The sequence below is a fragment of the Polypterus senegalus genome, chromosome 12, assembly GCF_016835505.1.
Source record: "Polypterus senegalus isolate Bchr_013 chromosome 12, ASM1683550v1, whole genome shotgun sequence".
Lineage (NCBI taxonomy): Eukaryota > Metazoa > Chordata > Cladistia > Polypteriformes > Polypteridae > Polypterus > Polypterus senegalus.
In genome coordinates, this window is record NC_053165.1 from 50,780,356 (window position 1) to 50,797,561 (window position 17,206).

The window sequence follows — 17,206 nt, forward strand, 5'->3', positions numbered from 1 at the left end:
AAAATAAAATTTTTTAAAAAATGACTGCACATGTGTTGCATCAAATAATGAAAGTGAAAAATGTAATGAATTGCAACTGATTAATCAATTATTCACATTGCAAGGCTTATTTTAGACTGTGAAGTGGCAGAAGTGTTATTTTTAGGGGAAAACAACCTCTCACTTCTTCCAGAATGTATTATTGTGACTGCTAACTGACTCTTGTGAGGGGTTTTCATTGCTGGCATCTGCCAAAATAACTTGATGCAAATTAATTTTTCTTCACTAACATGTTCACAATGCATACAAATGTGTAATGCTTCCTCTGCTTGAAAATATATGTCGAGTCTTGATGCAACGTGAATAATGCAAATCATGTAGTAGTAAGGTAGCACTTGGAGAATATATAATATCCGATTAATATGGAGGTACTGGACAAATACCCACACGATAAATCTCTTGTTTTAATTGCTACGGCTGGACCATGCATGCATGCTTACCTAACTAGTAGTTACAAATATGGATTAATTTTAAAGTCCATTTATTCCAGTTCAGGGGGTGGGAGCCTAGCCCAGCAGCACTGGGTTCAAAATGCGAGTCATCACTGGATGGAGCGCCAGTCCCCTCTAGGCTCCACTTACACTAGGTTTGGGGTCTCTGTCTCCCCTAAAACACAAGTCTTTGGTGATATCTCAGGGTTATGATTTCTTTTTAGGGTGTGCTGATCTCTGACATTTCTCCATAAGTTCACTCCTTTCATGGAGAGATGTCCACACTGGTCACAAGAATGCAAGTACATAATGGAGCTGAATGTGAAAGTCACTGAGATTGGGGTGTACAACTTAAAATGATAGATGGATGATGTGATTAGTGCAGTTTAAGCTATTCTCATTATAGGGCTAACTCTTGATAAGTCCATACTTATAAACAAAAGCAGGTGTCTGGTAGCCATTAAAGACTCTGCTAGGACATTAACGATTGTTTTTGCAAGTATGTGAAACAATGGATGGTTAGGCAGATGTAGTTTCTCTTGTCAGAATGTTGATAGTACCTAGGGTGTTTTACCGTGTTAGCCATTATGAATATAGCGAAAAGCCAAGGAAAATGACACCTTTTATTGGCTAACTAAAAAGATTACAATATGCAAGCTTTCGAGGCAACTCGGGCCCCTTCTTCATGTAATGATTACATTTTGCCTGAAGAAGGGGCCTGAGTTGCCTCGAAAGCTTGCATATTGTAATCTTTTTAGTTAGCCAATAAAAGGTGTCATTTTGCTTGGCTTTTCTCTACAGAATGCTGATTAAAGTGAACTATTGTTATGTTATTTTTGAGGATATCCTTGAGAATTACTTTAACCATTTGTCAAACACTCAGCTAAATAAGCTTTTCTTTATTCATTCCTTAGTATCTTTGGCCTCAAGCACTGTGGGTCCAGGAGGACAGATCGTTCACACAGAGACCAGTGAGGTGGTTCTCAGAGGCGACCCATTAAATGGTTTTGGAATTCAACTTCAGGGTGGGATTTTTGCCACAGAGACCCTCTCAAGTCCCCCACTTATCCGCTTTATTGAACCAGACAGCCCCGCCGAAAGGTGAGTCTACTCTAAAGCTCAAGTTGATCACCGTCATGATTTCTGACGAGCTATTTATTTGCTTCCACAAGGCTGTTCACATTTCAAAAAAGGGCAGAAATTATTATATTAATCTTTTTTTTAAAGGTGAAATCCTATCAGTTTTACACTTCTCATCCTACGGTATTGCTGTGCTTGAAAACTGAAACAGATTCAAGTGCATAAAAAAAGGCTGAGGTCATGCAATCTGAGAATATATTGATAATCTGTTCAGAATGAGTAGTCGCTCACAAGATTGGGAAATATGGTACATCAATAGTGTGTGTATATAATATAAATGCATATGTATGTATATACAGTGTGCCTGTGTGTGTATACATATACTCCTGTAAACTTTTAGAACCTACTCCAACCTTTACCCAGTTTTTATTGAAATGTACAGGTAAGCCTTTCTAGTCTAGTGAATTACGTGAAATAGTACAGTGGTAAGCAGTAGTTTAGGTTACCAAAAACTGAAACATAATGCTATGTAAAAAGGCCTTTTTTTCTTTCAAGGAACAAGCAACTTTTCTGTATCAATGGAACTTAATTGAGCCTTTAAAGTTGATTCCAAAAATTCCTCCAGGTGTCCCAAGTTGTGTTGATTACTTACAAACCCTCTGAATTAAACCAGTGGTGGAACAAACTGTGTTGCTATACCCTCTAAAGCATTACCTGAACAATACTGCACTGTATATTGCTATCCTAATGGCGAGAAAAGGCAATTAACGAAAGAAGACCAACAAACTGAGCATTATTCTTGTAACCCCTTAAAAGTGTAGGTCTTTCCTTTAGAGAAATTGTGGAGAAAGGTAATGTGCAAGTGAGTACAGTGTCCTAAACCAATGTTTCTCAACCTTTCTGGTGTCGTAACCCATCTTTTTTTTTTTTTCCATCACAGTGGTGGTCTCCTTTTGTGAATCAATCTCAATCTTTAGAGGCACAACCCACTACCATTTGTGGTAATACGCGTCTCTGTGCATTACCAATTTAAGTTAAAAATAATCGAACATTATTGTTTACAAGTGTAATAGTATCCTCGCATAAAGGAAGGGTGTGTGTTAAAGGTGTCAGGGGCCATATTACAGTCAAACTGTGGCAGCGGCATGTGACCCACGACCTAGTGGTTGAGAAATGCTGTGCTACACCATCAAACTTGAAGAAACTCTGTCAGGAACAAGTTTAGCAGACCCAAAGCCACAACAATCAGAAGACAAAATTTATGAGAGTCAACAGCTTTCATGATAAGTGCCTCACAGGACAACAGCTTGAAAATTATATGAAAGTACATTATTCTGGTATCTACCAAAGCAGTCAGAATATTTGTTTACACAATTGTCGGGTAACCGGTGCGGGAATTTTCTAGGGGCGCCGTGAAAACTTTTGTAAAATATTTAAAATTGCTAGTGTTTTAACTTTTGGTTGATTTAAAAAGATAATGTTTAAAAAAAATATATTTTATGTTGGAAAAACAGATAATGGAACACTTACAGAAATGAAGTCTAAGAAACGCAAGAGACTTCAAATGTTCGACAAGGAAATGCGCGTCTGTCTTTCGAAAATTGATCCTCTCATCAATCTCATATGTGCTGAAAAACAATCTCAACGTTCACATTAATTAAATTTAAGATTTATCCTTTGAATCCTTTATTAATAAAATGTCTTTCAAACTTGTAAAATTAACTGTTTTTATTGGCGATTGTCCGTAGATTGTGTCATCACGACTTTATTTATGGGCAGTCCCTCAGGTGCGCCGCGAAAGAAAATTTTTGGACTTAGTGCACCGCAACTCGAAAAAGGTTGCCTTTCACTGGTTTACACTATGCTATTTATTTTTTGGCCACAACACCCACTCACATTGTTAGCTTATGTTGCCAATTAAGGAAGTTTAATTTACAGATTACAGACAAGCAGCATGGTATAGTGGCTATGATTTGACACCTCTTATCATGACATTGCCTCTCATTTCATGTCAGTTCATGTCCCTATTGCACAATATGGCCTAGAAGCTGAACAAACCTGAACACCAGTTGGTTTTTTTCACAGTTATGTGTTTTAATTCTGGTAAGCATGATCCAGGGGTAAGTGCTCTTCTGATTATCCAAAACAGTGGCAAAATTATGAAACAAGAGTTTCTGTAGTGTCCCACTGTGTTCACAATTTAAAGATATATTTACATGAGTTGCCATAGCTTTCCAACTAAGGAAACACAGAGAAGAAAATTGATCCAAGACATCAAAAGACACAAAATTCCAAATTTTGTTATTGTTGTGATGTAAGATTTTGCATATAACTTTATAAATGTTTTGTACGTCTTTATTTGTAATTTAGGCGAAGCAATGTAATTTAGTGTTACTTTGGTGAGAGGCATACGTGTTTGCAGCCCCCAAGCCCCCGTTTACGACTTTTCTTTGCAATTTTACGACAGGATTTGGGGGATGTGTCTTAAACCAGTTTGAGTATTTCTTTGCTAAAGTCTTTCTCTCATCCCCCACACAAAGCCAGGTTAGCTTAACATATGGTCTTCGTTGGGGGGTTTCAGGTGTTAGGATGTACTATTTCCCCCCATTGGTCTGAGATATGGCTGTCTGGCTTGGCAGTAGGGGTTGGACAGAAAACCTATAAATTTGCTTGCTCAACCACATTCTCTCTCTCTAACCAACATATGAAAAGAAATATCTCTTGCTAACCTGTGATGATGTAGAAGTATCTTTCTCTTGTTAACAACTGATGAAGACCATCACACCATGAACTGACAAGAACAGCACAATGAAGAGCACAGCTTCAGCCATATTGAGACAGGTTTGAGGCCTGTTCTGAAGAAAGCTGAGCACCAATGATGCCTTAACTAGAGACATTTTAAGTAACTACACCTGAGTTACACATCACCATTTTATCAGGTTGTATGGTTGCCAATATTCAAATGTACTTTGCATTTTGTTATTATTTATGAATATTATCAGTAATACATTATTTTATGTGTAACTTAACTCCTGCTTGTTTTTTTTTACTACATCTAATTGCCTGAGGTTATAGATATAGAAGGGGAGGTGGGGATAAGTTTTATATACAGTGTGTCTGTGAGATTAGTTATTCTAAGGCTACATATTAATAATACAATAGGGGATAGTAGAGCAATATATATATATATATATATATATATATATATTACTCTACCAAGATAAAACAGTTATTCACTATGGCAGTATTTGTGTTTATGGTCAGCACTTCAAATCTGATGAGTCTACAAAGTTTACACACTGACTTAGAATTGATGATGTGCTGCGTCTTTCTGTTAGCTGAATTAAATTTAGTGTCAAACTAACATGGAAATCAGCTTTTGAAAGGCAAATGTTCATTTTGGATTTAATGTGCAAGAGTGGGCACTGATGGAAACCAATACACCAGGTCCCTTCTCAACAGTGAACTCGCCAGTGCTTACTGCCCACTTGGCATTCATAAGAAGACACTGACAATACCATGTCTTAGCCATATCACTGGCATATGAGTCCTATTAATATTTGTCTCAAGAAAATACCTCCATAGACAATGTTTTTAGTGAAAACTTCAAGCCTTTCCTTCCATTGCTGAGGTGTTTCACTTGCACATTGTTGAGCTGCAGTGATTTCTTCGTTTCGATGTTGTGTCTCTTCATCTATGTAATTAGTATGGCGACGTTTGCTACACACAGGTCTTTTGTAGTGAGATATGAGGTGCATGCATGTGACGTCTAGTGGCTGTAGTTGAGCATGAGCAGAGCAGACCGCTCCATACATACACACACACACACACACACACAGGTCTTTCGTAGTGAGAAGTGAGGTGCATGCAAGCACCGAAAAGATTCAAAAGTGCATGAATGCGCCATCTAGTGGCTGTGGTTGGGTGTGAGCGGAACAAACTGCTCCTAAAACACACACAGGTCTTTAATTTATATATGTCTAAAATTGTCAATTTAGAAGTTGTCAGCTAATTCACCTTGTTTATTTAATATGAAAATATACTGACATCTCTTGTAACTATGCAAGCTAATATTATCTATAAGAAAATAGAATAGCTGAAACTGTAAGACAGTTACCTCAGTAATTATAAAGAAATGTCTCCATGAAAAATGAATAGTTTTTGACCATTTTCTTTGATTTTGTAATGTAATGCTTTTCAACAATACTTCTTATATTGCTAAAATCGATTTTTGGAAGTGAAATGAGAGAAGTGGAATATACACAATCCATTGCTGGCTAACTAACAGGAAGTAGGTTTACCCATTCATATGTCATTCCAAATGTTATCAGAGTATTTATTTAAACAGTTGCAAGTATTCCATTTTTTTTTTTGCAAGTCATCTTGGTGCATACTGAATAAACAATAATAATAAAACAGACTACTTTTGTTCAAACTTCAGAAAATTATATCCATTCCACAGCTTTTGCCTCTTTTTGTCTTATGAATTTAGCGAGCACAAATATATAAACTGATGCTACAAGCTTTGTATGGAAGAATTATTGCCAGCTTTAACTGTATGAGATGAAAAGGACATTAAAATCATAAGCATAAATGTGTCCGGAGTGACAACTACAAGGGTGCACATGGTGGAATTGTCATGTCTTGCACCACCATTATTTACATAGCTTTTATAGAACACGATCCAGAGTTTAATTAACATTGTATGATCATAATACCCCATACTGTAAGAGGACCAAGATGTGTGCACAGAGACCGCTCTGCTCAAAATAACTTTCATTTAAAGGTATTACCACAATGTGTTGCTAGTCTGTAGTCACACATTATATAGTTTATGCCTACATTTTGTCTTTTACTACTAAAATACGAAAAACGTTTCTGTTTTAACAATGTGTTTACACAGATTATTGTAGAAACGGAACACACATGAAATGCATGTGTTCTAAATAATGATCTATTATTTCCACTGTAAGACCCAAGCACTTCACTCTCAGATAATTAAGGCATGAGCTGGGAAAACTTTGTGCACGTTCTACAGTGGTGGAAGGGATGGACTAGCAGGCTACTTGCTGCTTTTCTATTTTAGCACATTTACAGGACAAAAGATGTTGACGGAGAGGTGCAAAGAGATTTAAGGTGGGCCGGATCTACAAGTTTTTTTTCGTAGGCTTTGGTAATTCTAGTGTTAAGCAGATTGGAATATAGGAGATGAAATAGTAATGGAGTCTCTGCATGGTGAGGCCTCATCTGGAGTACTGTGTGCAGTTTTGGTCTCCAGGCTACAAAAAGGACATAGAAGGACTAATAAAGGTCCAGAGAAGAGCGACTAGGCTGATTCCAGGGCTAGGGGGGATGAATTATGAAGAAAGATTAAAAGAGCTGAGCCTTTACAGTTTAAGCAAATGAAGGTTAAGAGGTGACATGATTGAAGTGTTTAAAATCATTAAAGAATTAGTCCAGTAGATCGCGATTATTTTAAAATGAGTTTGACAAGAACATGCAAACATTAGGACGTTTTTCTTTACACAGAGAACCATAGACACAAGGAATAAGTTACCAAGTCGTGTGGTAGACAGGAGGACTTCAGGGACCTTCAAAATTAAACATGATGTTATTTTGAAAGAATTAAGTGGATAGGATTGGTAAGCTTTGTTGGGCTGAATGGTCTGTTCTTGTTTACATTATTCTGATGTTCTCATAAACATACTGTTTGATATGGTGGCTTTCATATCAGGCACAATCTTAAAGAGCCTTATCAAACAGTTCAGGATACTAGAATTTAGCAGAAGTAGTACAATACAGCTCTTTTCACAGAAAGTAAGTGCGAAATGATGGCACCTTTTTCTTAAACCTCTCTTGTGTCAATGTTTTGTGTTCAGTTAAAAAAAAACTAATTTGATCAAATGTTTTTTCAAATCATTTAGCTGCATGGTGTAAACTCTAAAATGCATTTTTTAACCCTTAAATCTTCCCACATTTAAGAAGATAAAGCCAATGTTCAAGCCCAGCCCAGTGTATTTTGTTTATTTCACCCAAAATGGCTTTCTGTGTCAGATAAGACGGGCTTTCCAGTGCCAGTCAAAGAGCTCATTACAATTAGTGCAGTCCCAAGAGCCCAGTAGTCCAGCAATTATTAGTTATTAACTTATCAGCCCCTTTCAAGAATAATCATCTCATTTATCACTGTAGCAAAGACTCTGGTGATTTCCAAGATGAATGGCCCGCATTCTTTATTGAGTTTCACCTACTGCTCCCCCGTCCAAGTTCTCAGACAACTGTGTTACGTTCCCTAGAGTAATTAGAGTGCAGATATTTAACCCATCTCCTCCTGTGAGTTCAAATGGCCGCATATGGAACTTAAACAAAAAAGGTCTTGTATGAAGATCATAGTCTGCTTTGATCACAAAGCACACTGAAGGGAAATAAGATGCAAACAAATATGTCCAGCAATCATTCAGTCACCATCACTATAAATATTCCTTTCAAGATGCTCTGTAAGGATGATAAACTGAAGCAGTAATTAACGAAGCTGAAAGGATGAAAATGCAAATGTCTACATGCCCATTTGTGTGATTTATGCTATTCTGATTGAAAATGGAGGCATTATAGATTGCGCCATGCAACACTCTGTTAAAAACGCTGCACTAATTGAGTGCCAGTTATATAAGCATTCAAATAATACAGTTTTTTGCTTTCTTGTAATTTCAACAAAGTAGTTGCAGTGAAAATCAAATTTTAATACTTGCACTTGAACACTTGCCAGAACCACAATAATGCTGGAGTAAGTAACAGTCGCAATGCAACCGATGTGAGTCAATCTGACTGATGTCTCCTTGATCTAGTTTTCTATTTTCTACTCAATGAAACACAGATGGGTTGGACGCCACACACGCCCAGTGTGATTGAAATCTGTTTGATTTGGCATACATCATTCTCAGACCTGCTCAATTTAATTCAGTCACAGGAGGCCGTATCCTAGCTGTACTGAGCACGAGGCAGGGAAACCATCCTGGACTGGCTGCTGCTAGTATATTACAGGGCCCACAGTCAATTTCACTCTTTTCACACACGCTTGTGTGCGAGACAATTTTGAAATCTCCATTCTGCCTAACAAGTTTTTGGGGATGTGAGAGTGAACCATGCAGGCGGTGCAGTCGTAGCGCTGCTGTCTCACCGTAAGGAGAACATGGGTTTGTGTCCCTGATCTTCCTTACATGGTGTTTGCAGAGCACTCTGACAAGTGAGAAAAGTACTATATAAATGTAAAAAATTATTATTATTATTAATCCCACAGAGACACTAGGACAACAACCAGATTCCAACTAGGAACACTGAATCAAGGAGATGGCAGCACTACTCACTGCACCGCTATATTTAAACACCTGTTTATATAACTGAAGGCTTTGTTTTGGTAACCATAAACTAATTTTGGTCCCTTTCCACATTTACTGTTTTTATTAATGACAGTAACTGTCCTTGTCACCCTTCTAGAGGCGTCATTACAGAGGAGTTTCGTCACACATTAACTGACTTAATTAGTCCAGCTTTCATTTTCCTTACTGATCCATTTCAAATGACCGCCACAGGCACAAGCTCAAATAGTTCATTTTCGATTTTCAAGTTGAAAGTGGAGACAAATATGATACCTATGAATGCATGCTCTAGGCAAGGTTGTGCATCAGGCAGGACTACGCTCTGGCCTTTTAGGTTAGTGATAAGGGAGTTGTCCCAGAACAGAAGGTTAATGGCTGAGTATTCAATATGAACCTTAATCTATTAGCCAGTATGTCTTCCAGCTGCTTTTACCATATAGTGTATGCTTTTCAGTTGAATTTGTACTGTACCATAAATACAGCTATGAAGTCCTTTGGTTCCTATTCACAATGGAACACACTGTACAGAATACATTTGATATTGTGTTAATTAGCTTTATTTTACGATCTGCCCTTCATGTTCAATACTGTGGCTTTTACTTTTACTTGCAGGTGTGGGTTGTTGCAAGTAGGAGACCGACTCCTGTCAATCAACAACATCCCTACGGAAGATGGAACACTAGAAGAAGCCAATCAACTGTTGAGAGATGCTGCTCTGTCAAACAAAGTCACCTTGGAAATTGAGTTTGATGTAGCAGGTAAGGAAACTCGTGCGTTCTCCATATCTATCACACTCCGTGCTTCTATAACTAAACTGGATAGATACATCTGTCTGTTGTGATGCAACGCTTGTCCTTCCATTCATTTTCAGTTTTGATTTATTCAGTTCAGGATTTTTGAGGGCCAGATCAAATTCTAGCAGGACTGGGTAAAAGGTGGGAACCAACCTAAGATGTGGCACCAGATGTAAGGTTTTGTCCTTTTATATTTGACTATCCCATGCACAGCAGAGGGCTCATCCGCCTTATTGTATTTACGTGTGTCTGTGTGCATATAATAAATATATATATATATATTATAAAAATAAATATAACACACACACGCACGCACGAAGTATCTGCTGTGACAGTAGCTGGCGTTATAGCAGCATTTAAACCCGACACAAACAGACGCAGGAGGCACACATGTATTTTATAAGTGATTTTAATTTATCTCTCTTCACCTCATGGGAAATGCCTTCCTCGTTTCCTACAGGCACAACACAGTCTCAAGTAAAGCACACAATACTCAATCCTTTACTTTTCCTTCTCTTCTTTTCTCTTTTCCTTCTCATACACTCCTCGGCAAGCTTCATCTCCCTCCTCCCGACTCTGGCTCACCCAGTATTCTCTGCTGACCCCTTATATAAATCACCCGGAAGTGCTCCGGGTGCTCGTTACCCCATTTCCGGCTGCACTTCCAGGTGTGGTGGAAGAACCACCCACATGGGCTGAGAAACAGCTGCAGTGCCCCCTGGATCTCAACAGGGCTGTAGATAACTCCATCTCCCATGATGCCCTGCTGGAGTCCAAGGCACCATTGCAACCCATGGGGTTGCCATCTGGCATCCCAGGGGAGGTACTGTTCTGCCCACGCTTGCTCCCTGGTCCTCTCAGTCAAGAGGCATCCCGGCCGGGCCATCTGTGTCACTGCTCATAGAGAAAGCAAATATTTTTGCTTTAGCGTAATTAATTCATTATTACCTAGTTGGAGCTGGGTGGTCTCGTGGTCTTGGAAACCCCTGTAGATTTTGTTTGGTTTTTTTTTTTCCTCCAGCCCTCTGGAGTTTTTTCTGTCCCTCCTGGCCATCGGACCTTACTTTATTCTTTGTTAATTAGTATAGCCTAGTTTTATTTTTATATTTGTATCTTTTTTCTTTCTTCATCCTGTAAAGCACTTTGAGCTACATCATTTGTATAAAAATGTGTTATAGAAAAAAATGCTGCTGCTGTTGTTGTTGATATCCTTCCTTGTGATTTTCCTACTGTCATGTGCTTGTGCATATTTCTGTTAAATGCTAGGAAGAACAGGTCTGACATTTCTTTAGCTAACAAAAAGCATACTTTCATTGAGCATTCTTTCCAAATTTCTCACAAATTTATATTCACCCTTAAACTTGTACAGCAGAATGTCTAAACCAGCCACTTACCAGTCGGCGAAAGTCACTAAGAATTTCAGTACATTTTATTTGTGTGACAATCCTACTTCTGTTACAACTGCTTAGATTGTGGTACAAGATGCTGCCGATACAAAATGTGGCCTTGTATCATGTATTGTACGACTGACATGAAATACAATGTCAAACAAAAACCTATTCATTGAAAGCAGGAAAAAAATCTGAGAGAAACACAAGAACTGAGCTGTACCATGCCAGAGTGACGTCACTTAGACAGAAACATTCACCGTCAGTATAAAGACGTGAGGGTAAAAGTTATCACCACTCAACATGAACATCACTGGTTAAGTGGCATGACCGCAGCAAGGTAATTGTTTTGCACACTCACTCAATTTGAGTTGCATCCTTGGACGTGTACAGTGAAACCACAACATTGCTTCAGAATTGTACCACTTACATTCAGAGCCTTGCTTTCAATCAAGCTCTATTGGAACTTCCAGAGCACAGACTTATTGTAACAGAACAGTTCTTATGATAAATACTACTGAGAGCAGCAAGCTGGAGTTACTACAGCCCTTTCAAGCCATGGATGAGAAAATGATTGCTCAAGACATCAATACACCTTTCACTGCAGCTGATTCACAAGTACGGGTAGACTGCAATAAGGAGAGATTAAAAAGCAGAGGCTCTTGGCTTTGCTCTCAACAGCAGCCCTTTATCATGATGGAGGAGAGAGAAAGCAGCCAAATTCACAAGGCTTGCTTTTCTGGTCAAGTCATACGTCTGTCCATGTTAGGTCTCTAGCCAGTGACAGGGGATATTGTCACAGTGCAGAGGTCTTCTCTTCATTCAGAATGCTAATAGTCTCATCTATTTTTTTTTTTTTTTAAAAAAAAAAGGAAGTACTGTATAACATTCTAAGTTATTAATATATCCAGTCAAGACACACAGCTAATATGTTACTCAAGGAGGAAATAAAAGGACAGGCCTTGTTGGAGCAGTGTTTGATGTTAATTTAAATTTCGATGATTTGCACTACAGTAACTTTATTTTATAGGTTTTTAGGGTCGCTAGCTGTGTTACCCATATAAGACGGGTTCAAATCTTTGTTTTTATTGCAGATCTCATAGTTAATGTTTGCAGTGCACCATCTATTAAAGTGTATTTTGTAATTGCATCCAACATTCCAACAGATGATACAACACAAACATTTGTCATTTTCTAATTCACTTATTCCTAAACAGGCTAACGGGGTGTCCTGGAGTCTATCCTAGCTAGCATAGGTTGCAAGGCAGGAACAATGACCTGGCAAAGGTGCCAGTCCATCGCCAGGCAAAAATAAACACACACACTACAGACTATTCAGTATCGCCAGTCCACCTCACCTGTGGGAGGAAACTTAATCATCCAGAGATACGGCGAGAACATGCAAACTCCATACAGGGAGGACCCGGGATGCCAACATAGGTCTCCTTCCTGCAAGGCAACAGTGCTACCACTGCCCAATTCAAATATTTGTCATGGAAAAAAAAATGCATTGCATTTGTCATTCCAACAGATGGTGAATCACAAACATTAGCACTGCTTTTATAAGCCCGATACTAAATGGCATATCCAGTTAGGTCCATAAATATTTGGACAGAGACAACTTTTTTCTAATTTTGGTTCTGTACATTACCACAATGAATTTTAAATGAAACAACTCAGATGCAGTTTAAGTGCAGACTTTCAGCTTTAATTCAGTGGGGTGAACAAAATGATTGCATAAAAAGGTGAGGCAACTAAAGCATTTTTTAACACAATCTCTTCATTTCAGGGGCTCAAAAGTAATTGGACAATTGACTCAAAGGCTCTTTCAAGGGCAGGTGTGTTCAAGTCCGTCATTATGTCTTATCAATTAAGCAGATAAAAGGCCTGGAGCTGATTTGAGGTGTGGTGCTTGCATGTGGAAGAGTTTGCTGTGAACCGACACCATGCGGTCAAAGGAGCTCTCCATGCAGGTGAAAGAAGCCATCCTTAAGCTGCAAAAACAGAAAAAAAACATCTGAGCAATTGCTACAATATTACGAGTGACAAAATCTACAGTTTGGTACATCCTGAGAAAGAAAGCAAGCAAGCACTAGTGAAGTCAGCAACGCAAAAAGACCTGGACGTCCACGGAAGACAACAGTGGTGGATGATCGCAGAATCATTTCCATGGTGAAGAGAAACCCGTTCACAACAGCCAACCAAGTGAACAACGCTCTCCATGGCTTGGTAGGCGTATCGATATCCAAGTCTACCATAAAGAGAAGACTGCAGGAAAGTAAATACAGAGGGCGCACTGCAAGGTGCAAGTCACTCATAAGCCTCAAGAATAGAAAGGCTATATTAGACTTTGCTAAAGAACATCTAAAAAAGCACAGTTCTGGAAAAACTTTCTTCCGACAGATGAAACCAAAATCAACCTCTACCAGAATGATGGCAAGAAAAAAGTATGGAGAAGGTGTGGAACAGCTCATTATCCAAAGCATACCGCATCATCTGTAAAACACAGTGGAGGCAGTGTGATGGCTTGGGCGTGCATGGCTGCCAGTGGCACTGGGACACTAGTGTTTATTGATGATGTGACACAGGACAGAAGCAGCCAAATGAATTCTGAGGTGTTCAGAGCCATACTGTCTGCTCAAATCCAGCTAAATGCAGTCAAATTGACTGGGCGGCATTTCATGATACAGATGGACAATGACCCAAAACATACAGCCAAAGCAACCCAGGAGTTTATTAAAGCAAAGAAGTGGAACATTCTTGAATGGCCAAGAAAAAAAAAAGTTGTCTCTGTCCAAATATTTATGGACCTAACTGTAACAGAGACATAGCAACCAGGTGGACACACAGAAAGGTGCAGATTATTATCATGTATACTGAGCACAGTGAAACCCTTACTTGCATGTGCTGATCAACATGTGACACATCTTATGTTACTGCAGTACAAATATTTTGCATTAATATTTAACAATTTTTTAATAAAAACGAATAAGCTTACAAAAACTTTTGCTAAAACATGTGCATTTGTGCCCTGAATTTCTTTTACAGTGTTTTAATTTCTGACTGTAACACTAAACATACAGTACATTAGTTTCATACTATCCTGAATTGCAATGTGAAATATATCATGGACTAAGTGTATTGTCTCATGCCTAGTGATCATATACAGTAATTGAGGATAAAGCGCACCCACACCACCACCACTGCTGCTCATTCTACATATTCCTCTGACTACTGCAAACGGGAGTTTACCCTTCAAGAACACAAAACTGTCAAATGTGTGATGCCCTGCAATAGTTCTGAGGTGGCTTTCCACATGCCCCTTGTGTTTACCTGTCCAGTAAGCACTTTGTTGATACCTGTCGCCACTTATCTAAATAACTTTATCTCTAACACAGCTGCAATTTTGAATCCCTGTGCCCACTGTAGCCTGAAAATTCAAAGCTGTATTAGCAGAAATAAGCGTGCACCTTGGCAGATGGTACTTGAGGCTCATTTGCTTAGTTTAATTTCGTCAAACCATTTGGGACTCTTGTTATTATTAATCCTCATTTCTTGCTTTCTTTTTAGAATCTGTAGTGCCCAGTAGCGGTACTTTCCATGTCAAATTGCCTAAGAAGAGAGGAGTAGAGCTGGGAATTACAATCAGCGGTGAGTAATGGTGACTAACATGTTGCCCAAGCCACTCATCAAATAAGAAATGCAAGCCATGGTGGTCTTGCGATCGCTGTATTAATCTTGTCCTAAATCAATGGCAGCACAATGTGCTGTGGTCCGTAACTTTGGGGAGAGCCTAGAAGGAGGCTGTTATGGCATGATTGAGTGCATCATTAGGAAATTAAAGATAAAATAAAAACAAACCACTGCAAATTAAAACAATAATAATGACTTGCTATTTGTTTTTGTCTATTTAAATTTGTTGTGCTGTTCACAACATGGAGTCCTCCTTGCTTAGATCGTCCACTTTTTGAAGATGTAATTTAAGAGTGCTATTCAATCACAGTGCAGATTATCGATCCCGTGTAGACGGAACTTGATGAGCCCTGCAGTAATCTGAAACTAACTCTTTGTGGATGGACTAAAAAGATGGAATACTGGGAGAAAGAGGATTTGATATTATTCATACATTTTTATTCCTAAATCTAATCCCCCCCCCAGCCCCCGCCAGCATGGAAATAAACATCTGTGTGCTCACAGATGCCCCGCGTTTGCACATCTCTGCTAGAGCGGAGCAGATGATACATGATAGCATGCAGGGATTTGTTCTCCGAGGCTGTGAAGCTGCTTCGTAAAGCTCACAGGAGATGAAGACATCTCAGAGGAGCTGTTTGTCATTCAGGGAACACTTCAGAACCTCTGAAACAAACCAAGTGTGCTATAAATGATGGCCTCCTGCACAGAGTTGCTCCTCAGGCAGTGCTTGTTGACAGCCCAATATCATAGGGTCCCAGCAAAGGTACAACAAATTTTACCAGTTAGTCAGCCATGCACATCTCTGTGGGGTGGGAAATGCATTTGGAGTTAGGATGTTGAAAAAGGGAACACTGGGTGATCACCTGGATTGCAGCAACTACAGGGGGATGACACTGCTCTCTGTGCTAGGTAAGGTCCTTGCTAGGGTCGTCCTCAATAGGACCTGTGATCACTTGCTCACCTACCAGCGATCGGAACAGTCTGGTTTTACGCCTAAGAAGTCTACCATCGATCTCATTCTGGTACTGAGGGTTCTCATGGAGCCTAAACGCGAATATCGGCAGTGTTTCTTTGCAGCCTTTGTCTATTTTCACAAAGCGGTCGACTCACTTGATTGAACTGCCCTGTGGGGCATCCTGAGGGTTTGCAGGATCCCCTCGAGGTTGCTGGATATCATGACTGGCTTGTACACTGGTACTGTGAGTGCTGTGCAGAGTGGAGGCAGGACCTCTGCGTTTTTCCCAGTTGATTCTGGGGTTCGTCAGCGATGTGTTTTGCTCCTACTCTGTTCAGTGTTTGCATGGACTGTGTGTTGGGCAAGGTCGTGGGGTCCAGTGGCTGTGGGGCATCTGTTGGTGAAGAAAGATTCAGAGATCTTGACTTTGCTGATGATGCTGTGATCTTTGCAGAGTCAATGGATGCTCTGATTGGGGTGCTCAAGAGACTGAGTGAGGAGTCTGAGTGTCTGGGCTTGCGAGTGTCCTGATAAAAAACAAGATCCAGGCCTTTAATGACCTCTTGGGCACGGCCATCAGTTTGCAGAGAGATTGTTGACCTTGTTGAGAGATTTACTTACCTTGGCAGTGACATTCACGTCTCTGGTGGTTCTTTCTGTGAAGTCAGTAGATGGATGGGAGAGCATAGGGGGGTCATGAGGTCACTGGAGAGGGGTGTGTGGCGCTCCCGATATCTATGCAAAAGGACGAAGATCCAAGTCTTTAGAGTCCTGGTGCTTCCTGTCTTGCTATATGGTTGGGAGACATGGACGCTATCCAGTGACCTGAGACGAAGACTGGACTCCTTTGGTACTGTCTCTCTCCAGAAAATCCTTGGGTACCGTTGGTTGGACTTTGTGTCGAATGAGCGGTTGCTCATGGAGTCCCAAATGAGGTACATTACCTGCATTATGAGGTACATTACCTGCATTGTGAGGGAGCGTCAGTTACGGCCATATGGCGCGTTTCCCCAGAGGGTGATCCGGCTTGTAAGATCCTTATTTTTGGGCACCCAAGTGGCTGGACCGAGCCAAAGGGTCGCCCACATAACACCTGGCTATGGGCAGATAAAGGGTCAATTCTGGAGGGTGGGACTGGACCGCGTGTCTGCATGGGGAGTTGCAAACCGGGATCCAGAGTTGTTTCACCGTGTAGTGGGTGCGGCAACGCACTATACCAATGCATGCTCCCCAACTTGACTTGACTTGAAATAACAGAACGGTGAAAAGAGATTGAATATATGGACATAGGTGATATGACAGAAGTATGTAGATATTTTGTTCTGATTTAAACTTTAAGTCAGAGACTTGTAGAGTGACTAATTTGTGTTGCCATCAGGGAAAAATAGTGTTTCTTCCCAATGAAGAGGCATTTCCATGAGAATTTAAAGATTTGTTGTTTGGTGAAAGTGAA

The 17,206-nt window shown here is 39.8% G+C and overlaps 1 protein-coding gene across 7 annotated transcripts in view; it reads left to right on the forward strand.

Annotated features, from left to right (window-relative positions):
- Positions 1–17,206, forward strand: part of grip2b (glutamate receptor interacting protein 2b) — a 435,329-nt gene that overhangs the window by 383,652 nt on the left and 34,471 nt on the right. For all 7 annotated transcript variants that reach the window (XM_039771133.1, XM_039771132.1, XM_039771127.1 and 4 more), the window contains 3 exons: positions 1,385–1,571; positions 9,536–9,681; positions 14,676–14,756. In XM_039771133.1, coding sequence (XP_039627067.1) covers positions 1,385–1,571; positions 9,536–9,681; positions 14,676–14,756 — 414 coding nt within the window. The remainder of the gene's footprint in view (positions 1–1,384; positions 1,572–9,535; positions 9,682–14,675; positions 14,757–17,206) is intronic.